Source organism: Perognathus longimembris, chromosome 18 (assembly GCF_023159225.1).
Source record: "Perognathus longimembris pacificus isolate PPM17 chromosome 18, ASM2315922v1, whole genome shotgun sequence".
In the NCBI taxonomy this organism is placed as follows: Eukaryota; Metazoa; Chordata; class Mammalia; order Rodentia; family Heteromyidae; genus Perognathus; species Perognathus longimembris.
Genome location: NC_063178.1, coordinates 12,568,634 through 12,586,906, shown reverse-complemented (window position 1 = coordinate 12,586,906; position 18,273 = coordinate 12,568,634). Strand labels below are relative to the sequence as shown.

General features: G+C 44.8%; 1 protein-coding gene across 1 annotated transcript in view; it reads left to right on the top strand.

The window, feature by feature from the left end:
• The window catches only part of Fam171a1 (family with sequence similarity 171 member A1), a 102,227-nt gene extending 91,367 nt beyond the window's left edge, over positions 1 to 10,860 (top strand). Inside the window, exons 6-8 of the mRNA XM_048367580.1 lie at positions 4,477 to 4,593; positions 6,238 to 6,352; positions 7,669 to 10,860. Of these exons, the coding sequence (XP_048223537.1) occupies positions 4,477 to 4,593; positions 6,238 to 6,352; positions 7,669 to 9,358 (1,922 nt within the window). The 3' untranslated portion in view covers positions 9,359 to 10,860. The remainder of the gene's footprint in view (positions 1 to 4,476; positions 4,594 to 6,237; positions 6,353 to 7,668) is intronic.
• Positions 10,861 to 18,273: the final 7,413 nt, after the last annotated feature.

The window sequence follows — 18,273 nt, the reverse complement described above, 5'->3', positions numbered from 1 at the left end:
GGTCCTCTTCCACAGTCAAGAAGACAAAAAAAGCAATATAAGAGGGTGAAGAGGCATGTAAATGCCAAACTTCCCAGCCTGGGCCCAGCTGCTCCCTCCGCTCATCTTGGGCCTCTTTCCTGCCCCACCATCGCCATCTTACATACCCATCGCCATGCCTGTGGACCTGCTGTTGCCTTTTCCAGCAGTGTTCTCATCCTCTTTCTCCCTACCACCCACTCTCCCTGCAGACCATCCTCTGCTTGTCCATCAAAACTGAATTCAGTTGGGCCCTGGTGATTCACACCTGTAGTCCTCAGGCAGCTGAGATCTGAAGATGGTGGTTCAAAACCATCCTGGGCAGATAAATTTGAGAGACTGTTATTTCCAGTTAACCACCAAAAAGGAAGGGGGTGGGGTGACTCCCAAATTGTAGAGGATCAGCCTTGAACAAAGATAACCAAGAGCATGAGAAACCCTGGGTTCAAGCTCTAATACCAGCAAACACACACACAAGGCTGAATTTATCCCCAAGTGAAGTGACATAATTCCCCCTTCCAATTGTGTTTCCAAAACAGCTGTGTCTTCTTCGTTGTTGGCTTTTCTGGCTTCGACGGAGCAACTCACAGATGGAGTATGGTGGTTTGCTCACCAATGAGCAGGAAGTAGCACTGTGCTTCCGGCTCTCATCCTTTGGGTGCTGTCTGTCATCTGTCCCGTTTGAAAGGCAGGGAGTCAAGCATCTCATTTGGGGAACACTGCAAACCAATGAATGCATGGCTGCTTCCTGGCTGATCCATAGACACTGCCTGAGGTGGGCGGAGCTCTTGAAGCACCAGTGGGTAAAGTAGGAAAGTCATGGGAGGGGAGAAAAAGAACTGGATAGGAGAAAAGGAAGCTACTGAAAACAATCCATTCTCTACTTCTGAGAAAACTTTCTTAGCAAGCAACCCCTCCCCCCGCCCCCCTCTTTCTTTTGTCAGTCATGGGGCTTGAACTCAGGGAACCTGGGTACTGTCCCTGAGCTTTTTCCACTCAAGGCAAGCACTCAACTAGCCACCGCGCCACTTCCAGTTTTCTGGTGGTTCACTGGAGATAAGAGTGTCACCGGGCAGGACTTTCCTGCCTGAGCTAGCGTTGAACCACGGTCGCTCAGATCTCAGCCTCCTGAGTAGCTAGGATTATAGGCATGAGTCACTGGCATCCAGCAAACGACCCTTTCTTAAATGTATCTGCTATCTTCTGTCTCTGTTTTCTAATTTGAACCAAAATCGTCTGGAGCCATGTTCTACCCTGTTTCCTGGGAAAGCTCTTGCGGGGGTCAGGCCTCTTCTTCCCCTTCCCCTTTGTGTGGCTCTCTTCTAAGCAGAAAAGGACACTGTGCAATCCTAGGCATTACCACAGCACTTTTCCACCCACTGCCATAGCAATTTGAATGTTGCTATGGCAACTGATAGTGCGTAGAAGCAGCCCAACTATTGTTTCTTTCTTCAGGGGGGAAAAAAATCCCACTATTGCAGAAAACATCTGAAATGTATGCACCTGGGATTGGGAGGTAAGGGAGTAAAATATTGGGTGTACTTGGCCCATGGATGCTTCTGGTTCCTTAGGGCCCCATACGTGGACGTTTCTGTGGCTGATGATTGTGAGAGCAAGGTGGGTTGTGCAGGTGCTTTGGATGAGCAGCGAATCTCCCTGCAGATGGTCCAGGGTGGGTGTACACAAACCTCGGGAGGGTTCAGCCTGCCTCACCTTGGCTTCTGTCTGCAGCCGCCATCGCCGCCCTCAGATGACCTGTCTCCGCCAAGTGGAACCATGTGAACCAAGCTCCTCCATTTGGAGCTAGGAAACAGTTCAGAGACCTTGTTAAAATTCACCTCCAACCGGGGGTCCTCTCCCACAAGCTTTGCAAAGTCATCTGACCCTGGGAAGGTTTGCGGGAACACTGCATAACCCAGTAGAAGAAAGAGCCCCCCACGCACACCTTGAGGTCAGTCAGACTTTGGGGCCAACTTCCCTGGGCTTCAAGTCCTGCTCTGTAAGATTGTTGTGCAATGATGAATAATGAATATACGACTTACTGACTACAACAGGCTAGTGGGTGGTATGGTAAATAGTAGTTAAAGTAGTAACTGAAAACAGAGCACAGACCTTGACTTACACAGTGTTTCCTAACAGAACAGATTAAAAGGTTTTTAAACCCTCCTTCATTGTTGGTGGGAATGTAAACTTGTTCAGCCACTCTGGAAAGCCGTATGGCTTAACATAGAGCTCCCCTATGACCTAGCAGCCCCACTCTTGGGCATCTACCCAAAAGATTACAAACAAGAACACACTAAAGCCACCAGCACAACAATGTTCATCGCAGCACAATTTGTCATAGCTAAAATATGGAACCAACCCAGATGCCCCTCAGCAGACGAATGGATCAGGAAAATGTGGTACATATACACAATGGAAGTTTATGTCTCTATCAGAAAGAATGACATTGCCCCATTCGTAAGGAAATGGAAGGACTTGGAAAAAATTATGCTAAGTGAAGTGAGCCAGACCCAAAGAAACATGGCCTCTATGGTTTCCCTCATAGGGAATAATTAACACAGGTTTAGGCTAGTCACAGCAGAGGATCACAAGAGCCCAATAGCTATGCCCCTATGATCACATAATATGATGCTAAGTGAAATGAACTCCATGTTATGGAAACGAGTGTTATATCACTGTTGTAATTACTTTCAACATGCCATGTGAAATCGTAGCTTCTTTTGTTGATGATCCTCTTGTATCCCCTTCCTGTGGTTGTCCCTGTGCTATCACTGTATCTCATCTGAGTACCCTGGATACTGTATATACTGGTTTTAGAACTAGGAAAGGGAGAGGGAGTATCAAAATCGAGAGACAAAGGATAAAAGACAAACAACTCCAAAAGCAATACTTGCAAAAACCATTTGGTGTAAACCAACTGAACAACTCATAGGGGGAGAGGGAAAAGAGGAAGGGGAGGGGAGAGGGAGGGAGGAGGTAACAAACAGTACAAGAAATGTACCCATGGCCTTACATATGAAGCTGTAACCCCTCTGCACATCACTTTGACAATAAATAATTATTATTTTTTTAAAAAGGTTTTTAAAGGTATAGAATGGAGGGTGGTCAGGAGGGAAAAAAACTGGGAGAAAATGTGGGAGGGAGTGACTCTTTAAAAAAATGTATTCAGTGCCTGACTTACATAACTAATCTATCTGTACATCATCTTTACAGTAAAAATGTTTAAAACAAGAATATATGATATACTATTTGAAGAATATGTAGTTCTTAAAGAATATTCTTTTAAGTATTTTTGCCTAAGCCAGGCTTCCCGGGTCAGAATTTGCAAAGATGGAATGGATATATATATTAAACAAAAAAAACAAAGCTAGAGGTGCAGCTGAATAGTAAAGTACTTTCCTAGCATGCCTGAAGCACTAGGTTCCATCTCCAGCACCAAAACAAAACAACAACAGAACTTTGCTAAGCAGTAGTGACATAGACAGTGTGTGATTAGGAAAGAAAATTTGCTCATTTGCTCAGAACTGAAGATTATAAACAGCAGGGTGATAGTGTCTCACACCTGTAATCCTAGCTACTCAGAAGGCTGAGATCTCAAGATCTTGGTTCATAGCCAGCCTGGACAGAATAGTCCAGAGACTCTTATCTCTAATGAACCAGCAGAAAGCTACAAGTGGAGATGTGGCTCAAGAAGTAGAACACCAGTTTTGAGGGGAAAAAAATTAAGTGAGATCATGAGGCCCCACTCACACACACACACACACACACACACACACACACACACACACACACACGATTATAAACAGCTCTGGATTCTCTACCTCCTCACTTCCACCAGCCCCTACTATGCTGCCATCTTCTGAAATTGCAAGGCTTCTGCTGAAATTATCTGTTGTTTGTTAAAGTGACTGAAACGAATTTCATTGGGAAAGCAAAGAAACTGTGTGTGTGTGTGTGTGTGTGTGTGTGTGTGTGTGTGTGTGTGTGTGTGTGTGTGTGTGCCAAGACTGGGGCTTAAATTCAATGCCCTGTACTTTTCTCTTAGCATCCTCTACTCAAGACCTGTGCTCTACCATTAGAGCCATACACCCACTTCCGGCCTTTTAATGGTTAATTGAAGATACAGGCTCACAGACTTTTCTGCCCAGGCTAGCTTCAAACTTTGATCCTTAGGTCTCAGCTTCCTGAGCAGCTAGAATTACAGGCAGGTGCCACCAGCTCCAGGTGCAAAGAGATTCATAACACCATTCTGCCTTTTTTCTAAAGGAAATTGCAGAGCATTTTGACAGAAATGTGTTTGTCATCTCTAGATGACAATTTGATTACCTGGGCTTATCAACCTGAGCTGTAAATAGGACATCTGAGGTGACTTGCACAAATGCTTAAGCTTTAAGCACGAGTTTAGCATGCGTATGGCTGAAGTTTTGTTTTGTTTTGTTTTTCTGAATCCCACAGGAACGTGGCTAAAGAGTGGCCTAGGCCTCGTGCACCAAGAAGGCAACCAGCTGACGTGGACGTACATTGCCCCCCAGCTGGGGTACTGGGTAGCAGCCATGTCTCCTCCCATCCCAGGTAACAGAGCCAGCACTGGCGATAATGGGGCTTGATGTCTTTCGGGGCTCTGGTTAAGCATACTTTGGGAAATAGTTTCAGCAGAGAGATCACCTTCTGTTCAAAAATGGTTAAATCTGGAAACCCTAATGATGGAAAAAAAGGTATTTTGTGGGGGTGGGGGAGTTCTGGTTGGAACTTTTCCATCTAGGATAAGAATAATGCATGGAAAAATAGTCCTGTCTCCTATCCCTGTTTTGCTCAAGCCAGCTGCCATAGGGAATTCTTAATCAAGAGCCCCCAGGAGCGGCTGAGACCTCCTCCCTAATTCCTGAAACAGCTGTGGCCTAGTGTAAGGGAGCCTGTAGGGAGGAGCACTCGGTTCCTGGGGCAAAACGCCCGATTTGGCATTGACCAAAAGCTTAAATGTAAACCAATTGCTTTTGTGTCCAAAAAGGGTAATCTCGACTTAGGATATGTAAATTCATCCCTAGTTCTTCAGAACACTACTAGGAGTATATGGTTTGTTGGTTTGTAATCTGTATTATCCTAGTGAGTATTTTAGAATTGTTTTTTTTTTTTTCCAAAATGGGTATCAAAGGAGAACTATCTCCAGGGATGACTCCTATTATTAGTCCAGGACTGCCTGCCCTGGGTGCTCTCTTTCTTATAAGTACTGTGTACTAACCGATTGTGCCATTGGAGCTCCGGCCGGTGATGTCTTTCTTGATGGAAAGAGATCCCCTTATGATCTAAGGGGAACCTTTGATTTTTCTTCTGTGCACATCTGAGAGTCGAGACCATCCAAACTAGATGATCAAAATGGGTGATGTGTGGCATCAAAGTGTGTTATAATCGAGGGGTACCTCTTGCAAATTAACCATGAAGACAGTTATTCAATAAAAGTTTCAAGTATTTTTGCAATGGGATTATCACTGGCGTTAACACTTAGACTCCAAAAGTAACTGAAAGGATGGAAGCTGGTCCTATCTATTTTTTTTTTTAATCTATACTAAAAATCTTGTGAGGGCTGGGAATGTGGCTTAGTAGTAGAGTGCTTGCCTAGCATGCATTAAGCCCTGGGTTCAATTCCTTTGCACCACATAAACAGAAAATGCCAGACGTGACACTCTGGCTCAAGTGGTAGAATGCTAGCCTTGAGCAAAAAGAAGCCGAGGACAGTGCTCAGGCTCTGAATTCAAGCCTCAAGACTGGCCAAAAAAAAAAGAAATCGTGTGACTTTTTTTCCCTGCATATAAAATCCTCATATACTCAGACCATCTCCTGATTGTAAGAGTCCATGAATTAGATTATCATGCATTTTTATTTTCTTTTATTAAAAGATCATGCATTTACAAGGCTGAATATCCTACCAGGCGGGCTCACTTCTCCACTGGTTGGGGGGGGGGGGGGGTGGTAAGTGAGGAACCTTGACACAACAGTATTTGATATTTAGTATTGAGTGCTATGGACCATTGAAGCTTTTGTGATATCATGGAAGGATAATGTGTTAATCGTGGAATGAAAATGTAATACCATTAAGCTCGTTGCCTAAGGGGTATATATTCTCATCTGGCTAAGCCAGGAAGAGTAAAAATAAGCATGGTCCTCCATTTTTATTTAAAGAGGCTCAGAACTCTACAATGCTGTTTTCTGATCTTGCAGGGCCTGTCATCACCCAAGATATTACCACATACCACACGGTGTTTCTTTTGGCCATTCTAGGAGGAATGGCCTTCATTCTTTTGGTTTTGCTGTGTCTCCTTTTATACTATTGCAGGTAAAGTGTTACTATTGTGGCAATATTGTGTGTATGTGTGTGTGTGTGTGTTTGCTCCAGACTAACTCTCTACCACTTCAACTGTTTTGATGCTTAGAGATAAGAGTCTCATAGAATTCCTGCCCAGGCTGACTCCAAACAGCAGTCCTAAGATTTTAGCCTCCTGAGTAGCTAGGATTACAGGCATGAGCCACCAGCACCTAGTTCAATAGCTTTTTTTTGTTAATGTAGAATTTCTTACTCAGTTTAAATTCAGAAGCATTAATTGGAGCATCTTTTTTTTTTCCTCCTTAAATTGAGCTATTTTCTTCTCATGAAAGGGTATCTAAGAATTCAGATGTGTGGTCTGAGTTCCAGATTAATCAGCAGGATACAGGCATTCTTATACATAGCATTGCCTACAAGGGGAGTTATAGCAGTTTGGCAGTTGTCATAGGACTCAGAATATCCCTTAATATTGGTTAGCTACTCAGAAGGCTGAGATCTGAGGATCATGGTTTGAAGCCAGCCTAAGCAGAAAAGTCCCTGTGAGACTCTTATCTCCAGTTAACCACTAGAAAACTGGAAGTGAAGCTGTGGCTCAAAGTGGTAGAGCACTAGCCTTAAGTGAAAAAGCTCAGGCACAGAGCCCAGGCCCTGAGTTCAAGCACCATGACCAACAAGAAAGAGAGAGATGCCTACCTGATCTAGGGAAGGGAAAGAAAAATGAGGGTGTAAGGTATCATGAGAAATGTATTCAGTGCTTTATTATGTAACTGTACCCCCTTTGCACAACTTTGTCAATAAAATTTAATTTTTAAAAAAAGAGAGATTCTCTATGATCAAAGCAGAGTTATTCTCCATTTAATGTCCTGTCTGTTCAGTTAGTAAGAATGCTAATTATTGTCGGGTGTCATTGGCTCACATCTATAATACTAGCTAGACAAGAGGCTTAGATCCAGAGGATTGTAGCTTGAAGCCAGCCCAGGCAGAAAAGTCCATGAGATGATCTCCAAAATAATCAGCAAAAAGTCAAGCTGGAGGCATAGATCAAATGATAGAGCCCCTGCCTAGAAAGCATGAGGCCTTAAGTTCTATCTCTACTATCCTTCAAAGAATTTTTAAAAAACAACAAAAGAAAAGCTTGACAAAGTAATTATCAGATTATGCGATAGGAGGTTAAAGTTCAGTGCTTCAAGTGTGGAGGCTTCTGGTCACCGATCAGTTGCATTCTGTCTGTCCTCATGGAAGTTGGGAATTAGGATTTTACCTGAAATCTGACACTTGGCCATCATGACCACCTCTAACCTCGGTTGGAATCCTGTCTTTGGTCACAGGAGGAAGTGCTTGAAACCCCGTCAGCATCACAGAAAACTGCAACTTCCTGCAACCCTTGAGAGTTCCAAAAGGGACCAGTCCACATCCATGTCCCACATCAACTTACTGTTTTCTAGACGGGCATCAGAATTTCCCGGTCCACTGTCTGTCTCCAGCCATGGCCGCCCAGAGGCCCCAGGGACAAAGGAGCTGCTGGGTGGGGTCCACTTAGAAATGATGTCCCCCAATGGAGAGGGGGACCTGCACACGCCCATGCTGAAACTCTCCTACAGTACCTCACAAGAATTCAGCTCGCGAGAGGACCTGCTCTCCCATAAAGAAGAGGATAAAAGCCAAGCATCCTTTGATAACCTGACGCCAAGTGGGACACTAGGGAAAGATTATCATAAATCCGTGGAGATTTTTCCCTTAAAGGCAAGGAAATCTCTGGAAAGAGAAGGCTATGAGTCTTCTGGCAACGATGACTACAGGGCTAGTTACAATGCGATGCTGTCCCAGCCTTTATTTGAAAAGCAGGACCGAGACAACTCGGCATCCACAGGAAGCAAACTCACCATTCAGGAACACATGTACCCCACGCCTTCGTCCCCTGAAAAAGAACAGCTGCTGGACCGCAGACCTACTGAATGTATGATGTCGCGCTCGGTCGACCACCTGGAGAGACCCACGTCTTTCCCGCGGCCAGGCCAGCTGATCTGCTGCAGTTCCGTGGACCAGGTCAATGACAGCGTGTACAGAAAAGTGCTGCCTGCCTTGGTCATCCCGGCTCATTACATGAAACTGCCCGGGGACCACTCATATGTCAGCCAGCCTCTGGTAGTCCCCACCGACCAGCCGCTGGAAATCGGAAGACTCCAGGCCGAGCTGTCTAACCCCCATGCAGGGATCTTCCCCCACCCGTCCTCTCAGATGCAGGGTCAGCCTCTGTCTTCCCAGGCTATCTCTCAGCAACACCTGCAGGAGGCGGGCTCCAGGGAGTGGAGCCCGCAGAACGCAGCTATGTCCGAGTCTCTGTCCATCCCGGCATCCTTGAATGATGCTGCTTTGGCTCAGATGAACAGCGAGGTGCAGCTCCTGACTGAAAAGGCACTGATGGAACTCGGTGGTGGAAAGCCACTTCCACACCCCCGGGCGTGGTTCGTCTCCCTGGACGGAAGGTCCAACGCCCACGTTAGACACTCATACATTGATCTCCAAAGAGCGGGAAGGAATGGAAGCAATGATGCCAGTTTAGACTCTGGTGTGGATATGAATGAACCAAAATCTGCCCGGAAGGGAAGGGGTGACCCTTTATCTCTTCAGCAGAGCCACCCACCCGTCCAGGAGCACCAGCAAAAGGAAACCAGGGCCCAGGACAGCAACACCTACACACAGCTCGTGTATCTGGACGACATGGACCAGAGTGGCAGCGAATGTGGGACCACTGTCTGCACCCCGGAGGACAGTACACTGCGATGTTTACTGGAAGGTTCCAGTCGGAGGAGTGGGGGACAGCTGCCTAGCCTGCAGGAGGAGACAACCAAAAGAACTGTAGATGGCCCCCAGGAGCCGCTAGCCAGCCCTCAACAGAGAAGATCTGCTCGTGATGAAGATGAAGAGGAGGAAGATGATGATGACCAAGGAGAAGACAAGAAAAGCCCCTGGCAGAAGCGAGAGGAACGACCCCTGATGGCCTTTAACATCAAATGAGCCCTCGCTAAGCCACCCAGCTGCGGAATTATAAAATTGCCAAATATCCTTTCTTACAGAAGCGCATACCTGTTTGGGAAGGAAGCCGGATGACGCATCGACACGGCCATGACGATGGTAGAAAGGAACTCCAAGGAGCGTTCAGAAGACAGGATTCCCGGATGCATGCTGCCCTTCCGGGGCGGTAGCTGGGAGAGCAGTGTGGGAAGGTCATTTCCACGGACTTGACCTAGCAAGCCAGGAATGCCGAAAAACCACGTACCCTGTTCCTGTGCTCCAAGGATCACCTCAGTCCTCCCTCAGATTCTGGGAACAGATGAAACTCTTCTTTTTCTGTTTTCTTTCGTTGCATTGCTTGGATTCGTTTTATCATGATAATGCGACAGTGAGCTATTACTGAGAAATCATCGGGACGCTCATGTCCCCAAGGTCGCCATTATCTCAAAGGAAAGCTATGCATTGCTGCTTGGGCTGTTTTGCTTAGATCTGTTTGGGGTTTTTTGTTGTTGTTTTGTTGGTTGGTTTTTGCTTGGGTTAGATTCCTTTTGGAGATTTGCTCTTGCTTTTTCTGTTGGGGGCAGGGGGGGTTGTTGTTGTTTGTCTCTCTTTTTTAAGTACAATTTGGTGGTGAGATTTTTATTCCCTCATTTTAATCTGTTCTACTTCTCAGTCGTTTATTTCGGGCTCTCCTCTTCAGGAACTCGGAAGCATCGTCTCTAAACATCCAAGCCTTTTTAAATGAAATCGTACTGAAATTTTTTATCAGCTTAAAGAGTCTTTCAATTCTGGTCCCATTAACTCCAAGTGCCTTTTTTACAGTGACAACAGACAGTCCCTCACTTCTTTTTTTCTTTTTTTGGTCTTGTTTTTCTTACACCCTTTAATTGAACTGCCTGAATTTTCTATAAAGTTATTCAAGGATGCCCCTATTCTTTAAATTGCATGCTTGCCAGGTGCCAGTTGTGCTGAGCGTGCCCCATTTCAATGCAGTGTACTCTCTAGTTATCATGTGTACTGTGGGTTCTGTTTAGCTAAGATAGACTAGAGGTCACTTTAGAGAGGCCCTCCCCTATGCCGTCCCTTTGGCCAATGGCCACCATGATGGGTTTCCTGGCTGTTTGTATATAGGGTTACGTATTAATTCCGGAATCCTATGGGCCCGTCTTGCTTGCCAAACACGAGAGAGTGGACTGAGCAAGGGGACAGAATGTGACAACTGAATCTTATATACTATCCGAAAGTGCCAGAATGACTCTTCTGCGCATTCTTCTTAAAGAGCTGCTTGATTATCCAAAAAAAAAAAAAAGAAAACTCAAAATAAACTTGGAAAAAAATATATTTCTGATGGTTTTAATTCATTCTAAGCCATTATTATCTGTTGCAAAATTACCCCTAGCAATTGTCCCTTAGCAAGCTGAGATGTGGTTGTTGGAACTATAAGCACGTAAACACACTGAAGAATTTCTACTAGGCTTAAAAGAATTTTTATTAGGAAAAAAAATCGCTGGGCACTGGTGGCTCACACCTGTAATTCTAGCTACTCAGGTGGCTAAGATCTGAGGATCACAGTTCAAAGCCAACCCAGGCAGGAAAGCCCCTGTGAGACCCTTATCTCCAATCGTTTACCACTTGAAAGCAGGAAATGACACTATGGCTCAAGTTGTAGAGCACTTGCCTTGAGCACAAAGAGGCTCAGAGATAGTGCCCAGGCCCTGAGTTCAAGCCCCACATGGAAAAAAAAAATCCTTAAAATTCACCTTTGCTTTAATTTCAAGAACTCAAGGTATGGTTTTGTGGTGTTTCAAATAAGGAAAGAAGTCTGTACTTTTTTTAAAACTTGTTTTATGTTTATTATTCATCTATATTGGAACAAGCTCAAAAAGGACTCGTTAAAATCAACAGAATCAAATTAGGCATCTGTAGCGCATACCTGCTACTTGGGAGGCTGAGATGTGAGATCCCAGTTCTAATGCAGCCTGGGCAAGAAAGTTTGTCAGACTCTTATCACCAATTAACCAACAAAAGGCTAGAAGTAGAGTTGTGGCTCAAGTGGTAGAGCACAGCCTTACGAAGCTAAAAGACAGGGTCCCAGGCTCTGACTTCAAATCCAATACCCGGTAAAGAACAAAAAGCTGAGTGCCCATGGCTCATGTCCATATTCCTAGCTACTCAGGAAGCTGAGATCTGAGGATGGAAGTTCAAAGCCAATCCAGGCAGGAAAGCCCATGAGACTCTTATGTCCAGTTAACTAGCAAAAAGTCAGTAGTGAAGGAGGAGACTGGACATGGGGGGGAGGGGGGCCTTGAGAGAAGGGGCTGCTTTGCTGACTCCTCCTTCACCAACTCCTGCTCCTTTGCCCAGATGAACTTGGATGAAATTGTTGGAGCAGCCTTCAATGGTCACAGCACACCATGAACTTAGAAACACCAGGCAAGTGGGTTTACCCAGGGGAGATGGGCTTCTGCCACAGATGAATTTCCATTTGTCTTCTACTTGTCTAGAATGGGGCTCAGACGTTAACATTTTTTCCCCTCAGAGTGCCAACACTGATTGCAGGACTCAAATTCCCTACACAGAGCACACAATGACGGCAGACTTGAAACAGTTCATTTATCTTCCCCCTGGCCTGGTTAGTGTTGTGGGAGTTGTCACCCTATTCCAGACCAGTTTTCGTTTTCTGGAGAACCAGAGCTGTCAAAAGCATCTCGCATGTGCCACCTAGTGGTGAGTTTCCTCCAGTCTGAACAGGAATAGGTTCATCCAGACAAGTGACTTTCCAGAACCTGCTTCAGGATGCTGGCTGGCTAATTAAAGACGGCGGAGACCTGTGGCAGCTCTACCTGGAAACCAAGTATTACAAAATAATACATTCAATTCTTTAAAATCCTAGAACAGGGCGCCAGGGATTGGAAGCCAACGCCAGGCAGGAAAGTCCAATTAACCACCAAAAAGCTGGAAGTGAAGCTGTGGCTCAAGTGGCAGAGTGCTAGGCAGCCTTGAGCACAAAAGCTCAGGAACAGCACCCAGGCTCTGAGTTCAAGTCCCAGGACACTCTCTCTCTCTCTCTCTCTCTCTCTCTCTCACACACACACACACACACACGTTAGGAAGGCATATATGATTATTAACTTATTCATAACTAAATCAAGGTTTTGATGTCATTCAACTCAAAACAATGATGTGCTGATAAACAAGCAGCTCTCTAGAACTAAAGTATCAATGTTTTTAATAAAGGATGGGTAGGACCCAATTTGCAAACACATAATAGTCCATTATAATTATGTTGGTCATTTGATTTCACTTTTGTGGACCATCGTCATAGACAACCTATTGTTGCAGGCAACCACTGTAGATCCCACATGAACAGCGGTATCTTATTACATTAATGATTAAGGGGAAACTATAAAAAGACAAAAATATATGTGAGGACATCACTTATTGGTTAAACATGGAGAGACTTCTTTGCTAAATGAGGAACTTTTTCAATACTGGGAAGATATTTATTAATGCTGTTCACACATAATGTGCTGGCTCCAGTCCCTATCTTTTGTTTCTCTGTCTGTCTGTGTGGACGCGCATGCACGTGCTGGTACTAAAGCTTGAACCCAGGGACTGAACACTGTCCCTGCTTTTTTGGTAAAGGCCAACATTCTACCATTTGAGCCACAGCTCTGCTTCTACACCACTACCACTCTACTCTAGACACTGTTTTAGGTTTCCTCCATCACTTTTCTGGCATGAACAAAGGTCTGCCTGATCCCAAAATCTGATCTCTTGCTTTTTAATTTTTATCTGTTAAGACTTTATTCTGAAATCATTTTTTATTTAGAAAAGTTGCAAATATTTTGCAGAGTTCCCATATGCTTTATCCATCTCCTGTAACTTACCTTCTTACAGAACCTTGGAACAACTTCAAAACTGGGTGCTTGTGGCTCACACCTATAATCCTAGCTACTCAGGAGGCTGTGATTTGAGGATCGTGGTTCTAAGCTATCCCAGGCAGCAAAGTTTGTAAGATTCTGATCTCCAATTAACCATTTAAAAACTTCCAATTAAAAACTGGAAATGGAGCTATGGCTCAAAGTGGTAGAATGCTAGTCTTGAATTTAAAAAATCTCAGGCATAATGGTGCAGAACTATAATTTCAATGCCAAGGAGACAGAGGCAAAAACTTTTTTGTGAGAAAAAGTATCTTTTCTCTCAAAGTAGTTTGCTCCCTGTTAATCTTGACAGTTGTTTTTCTGAAGGGTTCCAGCTTTGGCCAGGTGGCTTGCCCTTATTAATTACATTTTAGTTACATATATCCTTCTCCTGAGCACTTTAATTAAGACATCTTGTTAGAAGCTCCTTGAGTTTTAGTTACATCCTGCTAAACTACATCCTTTTGCAGACTGTGAACCTGAGCTCAGCCAATGTGATCAGAAGGGCAGGACCGCAGGATTAGGGATAAACTTTGCCTTGTCAGAGCACACGGAGTTTGACAAATTAATAGGCAAATGTGGTTGTGGTATCTCAAGAGCAAGAATAATCCACAGAGGCACAATTTAAGGTGGGAAGGGGTTTTATTTACAAAGGAACTTTATTTACAACCTAAAACCCAGAACCAAAACAGCTCTCCACCTCCAAATGCTGTCCTGCAACTGCCTTGTCCTGGGCTAGTTACCCAGAACTGAGACCTGACCTGACCACCAAACCTCCAGCCCCCAGACCTCCAGAAGAGCAGGCTTCTTTCTATTCCTCTTTCCTGCAGGCCTCGCCTCTGTGGCCTTAGACCTCTCTGCAGGCCACAGGCTCGGGGCTCCTCTGCAGGCCCGGCTCCCAGTCTCCACTGGGGTGGGAATCCCCCATAGGATAAAACCTTTGCTGGGACACTAGTGACTCAGGCCTACAATATTCTGAGAGGCTGAGAGCTGGGCTCACAGTTCAAAGCCAGCCCAGGCAGGAAAAAGCTTATGAGACTTTTATCTCCAGTTAACCACTGAAAAGTCAAGGGTGCAAGCACCAACTAACAGTATTCCCTATGTTATAAACAGAACTCTGAGCACATCTTGTGGAGTGTGTGTGTGTGTGTGTGTGTGTGTGTGTGTGTGTGTGTGTGTTTGCCGGTACTGGAGCTTGAACTCGGGGCCAGGGCACTGTCCCTTAGCCTTTCACTCAAGGCTGGTGCTCTATCCACCACCTGAGTTGCAGCTCCATTTCCGGCTTTTTAGTGAGTATTTGGTAGTTGATAAAAGGGAGTACTATATAACCGTAATTAGATAGTCCTTTCAGAAACATGGAAAATGGCTTCTGATGTCTTAAGTAATCCTGTGAGTCTCAGAAATGGAATTTTTATGTGTGTATTCCGATCCTGGGGCTTAAATGCATGGCCTGGGCACCGTCCCTGAGCTGCTTTGCTAAAGCCTACCACTATTCCACTTCTGGCTATTTTGATGGCTAATTGGCGGTAGGAGTCTCACAGGCTTCCCTGCCCCAGGCTGGCTTCAAACTACAATCCCCAGATCTCTGCCTCCCAGGGTAGCTATAATTACAGGTATGAGCATCAGAAAGATAATTTGATACTCCCCAAGGTGCAGCGTTTGGAAGTCTGTGATGTTTGTTTGTTTTGTTTTATTTATTTTATTTTTGCCAGTCCTGGGGCTTGAACTCCAGGCCTGAGCACTGTCCCTGGTTTCTTTTTGCTCAAGGCTAGCACTCTACCACTTGAGCCACAGCGCCCCTTCTGGCTTTTTGTATATATGTGGTGCTGAGGAATCGAACCCAGGGCTTCACGTATACAAGGTGAGCACTCTACCACAAAGCCATATCCCCAGCCCTGTTTGTTTTATTTTTGTTGCCAGTCCTGGGGCATGGACTCAGGGCCTGAGCACTGTTCCTGGCTTCTTTTTGCTCAAGGCTAGCACTCTACCTCTTGAGCCACAGCGCCACTTCCAGCTTTTTTCTAGATATGTGGTGCTGAGGAATCGAACCCTGGGCTTTTATATACGAGGCAAGCACTTTATCACTAGGCCATATTCCCAGCCCCAAAATTCTTTTTTTTTTTTTTTTTTTTTTTTTTTTTGCCAGTCCTGAGCCTTGGACTCAGGGCCTGAGCACTGTTCCTGGCTTATTTTGCTCAAGGCTAGCACTCTGTCACTTGAGCCACAGTGCCACTTCTGGCCATTTTCTATATATGTGGTGCTGGGGAATCGAACCCAGGGCTTCATACAAGGCAAGCACTCTTGCCACTAGGCCATATTCCCAGCCCTTCTGTGATGTTACTTGCTCCAGGGACTAAAGACACAAAAGTAAGATAAAACGGTATCAACTGTCTAGTAGTGGAAATTTTCATACTTGGTACCAGGAAACACAAATAAAGCTAGTATAAATTAGTGATTTGGAACTCGATAATGGCTCAGATTACATTAGAAATCAATTATATGTTTTCCGCAAAAGAGACCAGAAAGACAGACTCTCATTGTCCTGAGTTAGAGAAGTGTCAGAGCTTTCTCAGGAGTTTGGCTTCTCCTGCATCGAAGGGTAAAGGGAAGCTTCCAAGGCCATCTTCAGAGAAGAGCAACAGAAAATAGACATTATTCTTAGCCAGAAAGCACTTTGGGAGTCTCAGGTGAAATGTGGCTTTCTATTTTTAATATTTTATTTTGTTCCTGTAGTGCTGGGTATCAAACCCACTGTGCTACTGAGTTATAAGCACTCTACTACTGAGTTATATCTTCAGCTAAGATAGTTGGGGTTTTTGTTGTTATTGTTTTGTGTTGTGCCTGGAGTGGGGCTTGAACTCAAGGCCTTGTGCTCTTGCTTAGCTTTTTCACTCAAGACTGGCACTGTACCATTCAATCTGCATCTCTACTTCCAGCTTTTTTCTGGTTAATTGGAGATAAGAGTCTCCCAGATTTTTCTGCCCCAGCTGGTTTAGAACTGTAGTCCTCAAAGTCGGGCCCAGGTGGCTCAAGTGTGTAATCCTGACAAGGCAGGAGGCTGAGACGTAAGGATTGCGATTCAAATCCAGCCCAGGGCAGGGAAGTCTGAGACTCTTATCTCCAACTAACCACCAGAGGGGGAAAAAAAATGGAAGTTGAGCTGTGGCTCAAAGTCGTAGAGCACTTAGTCTTGAGCAGAAAAGCTCAAGGACAGCACCCACATCAAGCTCCACAACTGACAAGAAAAAAAAGAAGAAGAAGAAGAGGAAGAAGAACCACAATCCTCAAGATCTCAGCCTCCTGAGTAGCTAGAATTTCAGGTGTGAGCTACCCGTGCCTGGCTGAAAGTTGTTGGTTTTGCTTTTTGTTTTTTGTTTAGAATATTAGTGTAGAATCCTTCAGTGCCTTTGAATCATTGATGGAAAGAGCATCAATAAATAAACAGCCAAGGATGTCATCATGAACCATGGTAAAATGTACATGAAGTGTGGTTTTCCTTTAGCATGAACTAGAGCTCTAGTCATACTTCTCTTCTAGGAATAGATGCAGTACAACACCCTGTTATTTTAAAGTAACTTTGTGTTGGCAAATAGAATACATCATACAATAAATAGACAAAATGGAGAGACTTTTATCTCCAGTTAACCAACAGAAAGCTGGAACTGGTGATGAAGCTCAAGTGGTAGAGTGCCAAATTTGAGTGAAGTCAAGCAAGAACATAAAAAGAAAAGGGGGGAGGGAGAGAGAAAGGGGGGAGGGTAGAAAAACCACTGGGCATTTAATTTTTTCTTAACTTATCAACAAAAACAACAAAATACAGTTTAAAACAAACAAAGGGCTGGGATGTAGCTCAGTGGCAAAGCACATGCCTAGCCAGAGCAACATCCTGGGTTTGATCTGCAGCACCAAAAAAGAAAAGACAAGAAAAAAAAAAATAGTGGGCTGGGGATATGGCCTAGTGGCAAGAGTGCTTGCCTCGTATACATGAGGCCCTGGGTTCAATTCCCCAGCACCACGTATACAGAAAATGGCCAGAAGTGGTGCTGTGGCTCAAGTGGCAGAGTGCTAGCCTTGAGCAAAAAGAAGCCAGGGACAGTGCTCAGGCCCTGAGTCCAAGCCCCGGGACTGGCCAAAAAAAACAAAAAAACAAAAAAAAAATAGTTCACTTACTCAAATTCGTTGTTTCTTTTGAGTTTAAGGCAAACATCTTCTACAATTCTCAAGTACTGCAAAAAGCTTGTGTAAAACCAGAGCCCAAAGGACAGAACACAAACGTGCCACAACTCACACAGGTGCCTGCCACTTAGAAATGAGTGCCTTTTCTGTCAAGAGACCACCCACCCTGGCTTACCTGCAGGCCAGCCATAAGATGAAGGCTGCCATTGTAAGGAGTGGGCGGCCATTGTAAGAGGGCTCAACTAGGTCCAAAGAGGATTGAGTCTTGGACTCAGTGTAGAAAGTCTGAGAGTTTTCTCAGAAAAGTGGGGAGAAGAGACAACAGGAAGCCAGAATCAAGCGAGACCTTCTCTCATGCTTCCTTGCCAGGAATCCACCTGCAAATTCCCAAGTTGGATTTTGTGCTTAAGTCTCCAGGTAAGTGTGCCTGGAAAGTGTAAAGCTGGACTATGAGCTCTATATAGCATGTTCAGTTTTCCAACTGAATTTTAATTATATCAGCTGAATTAATTTTATAAGTAATTTATCCTTTGAGACAGTAATTGTCTGATCAGGGCCCCTATTTGGTAAAGCAGCCAGGCACCTGTGGCTCACACCTGTAATCCTAGCAACTCCAGAGACTGAGATACGAGGATTGAAGTTTGAAGCCAGCCCAGAGAGACAAATCTGTGAAACGTTAAGCTCCAATTAACCAACAAAAAGCCAGAAGTGGAGCTGTGGCTCAAATGGTAAAGCAACAGGCAAGGGGCAGTGCCCAGGCCCTGAGTTCAAGCACCAGTACCAGCACCAGAAAGTGTCTTGGCTTTCAGGAATACCATA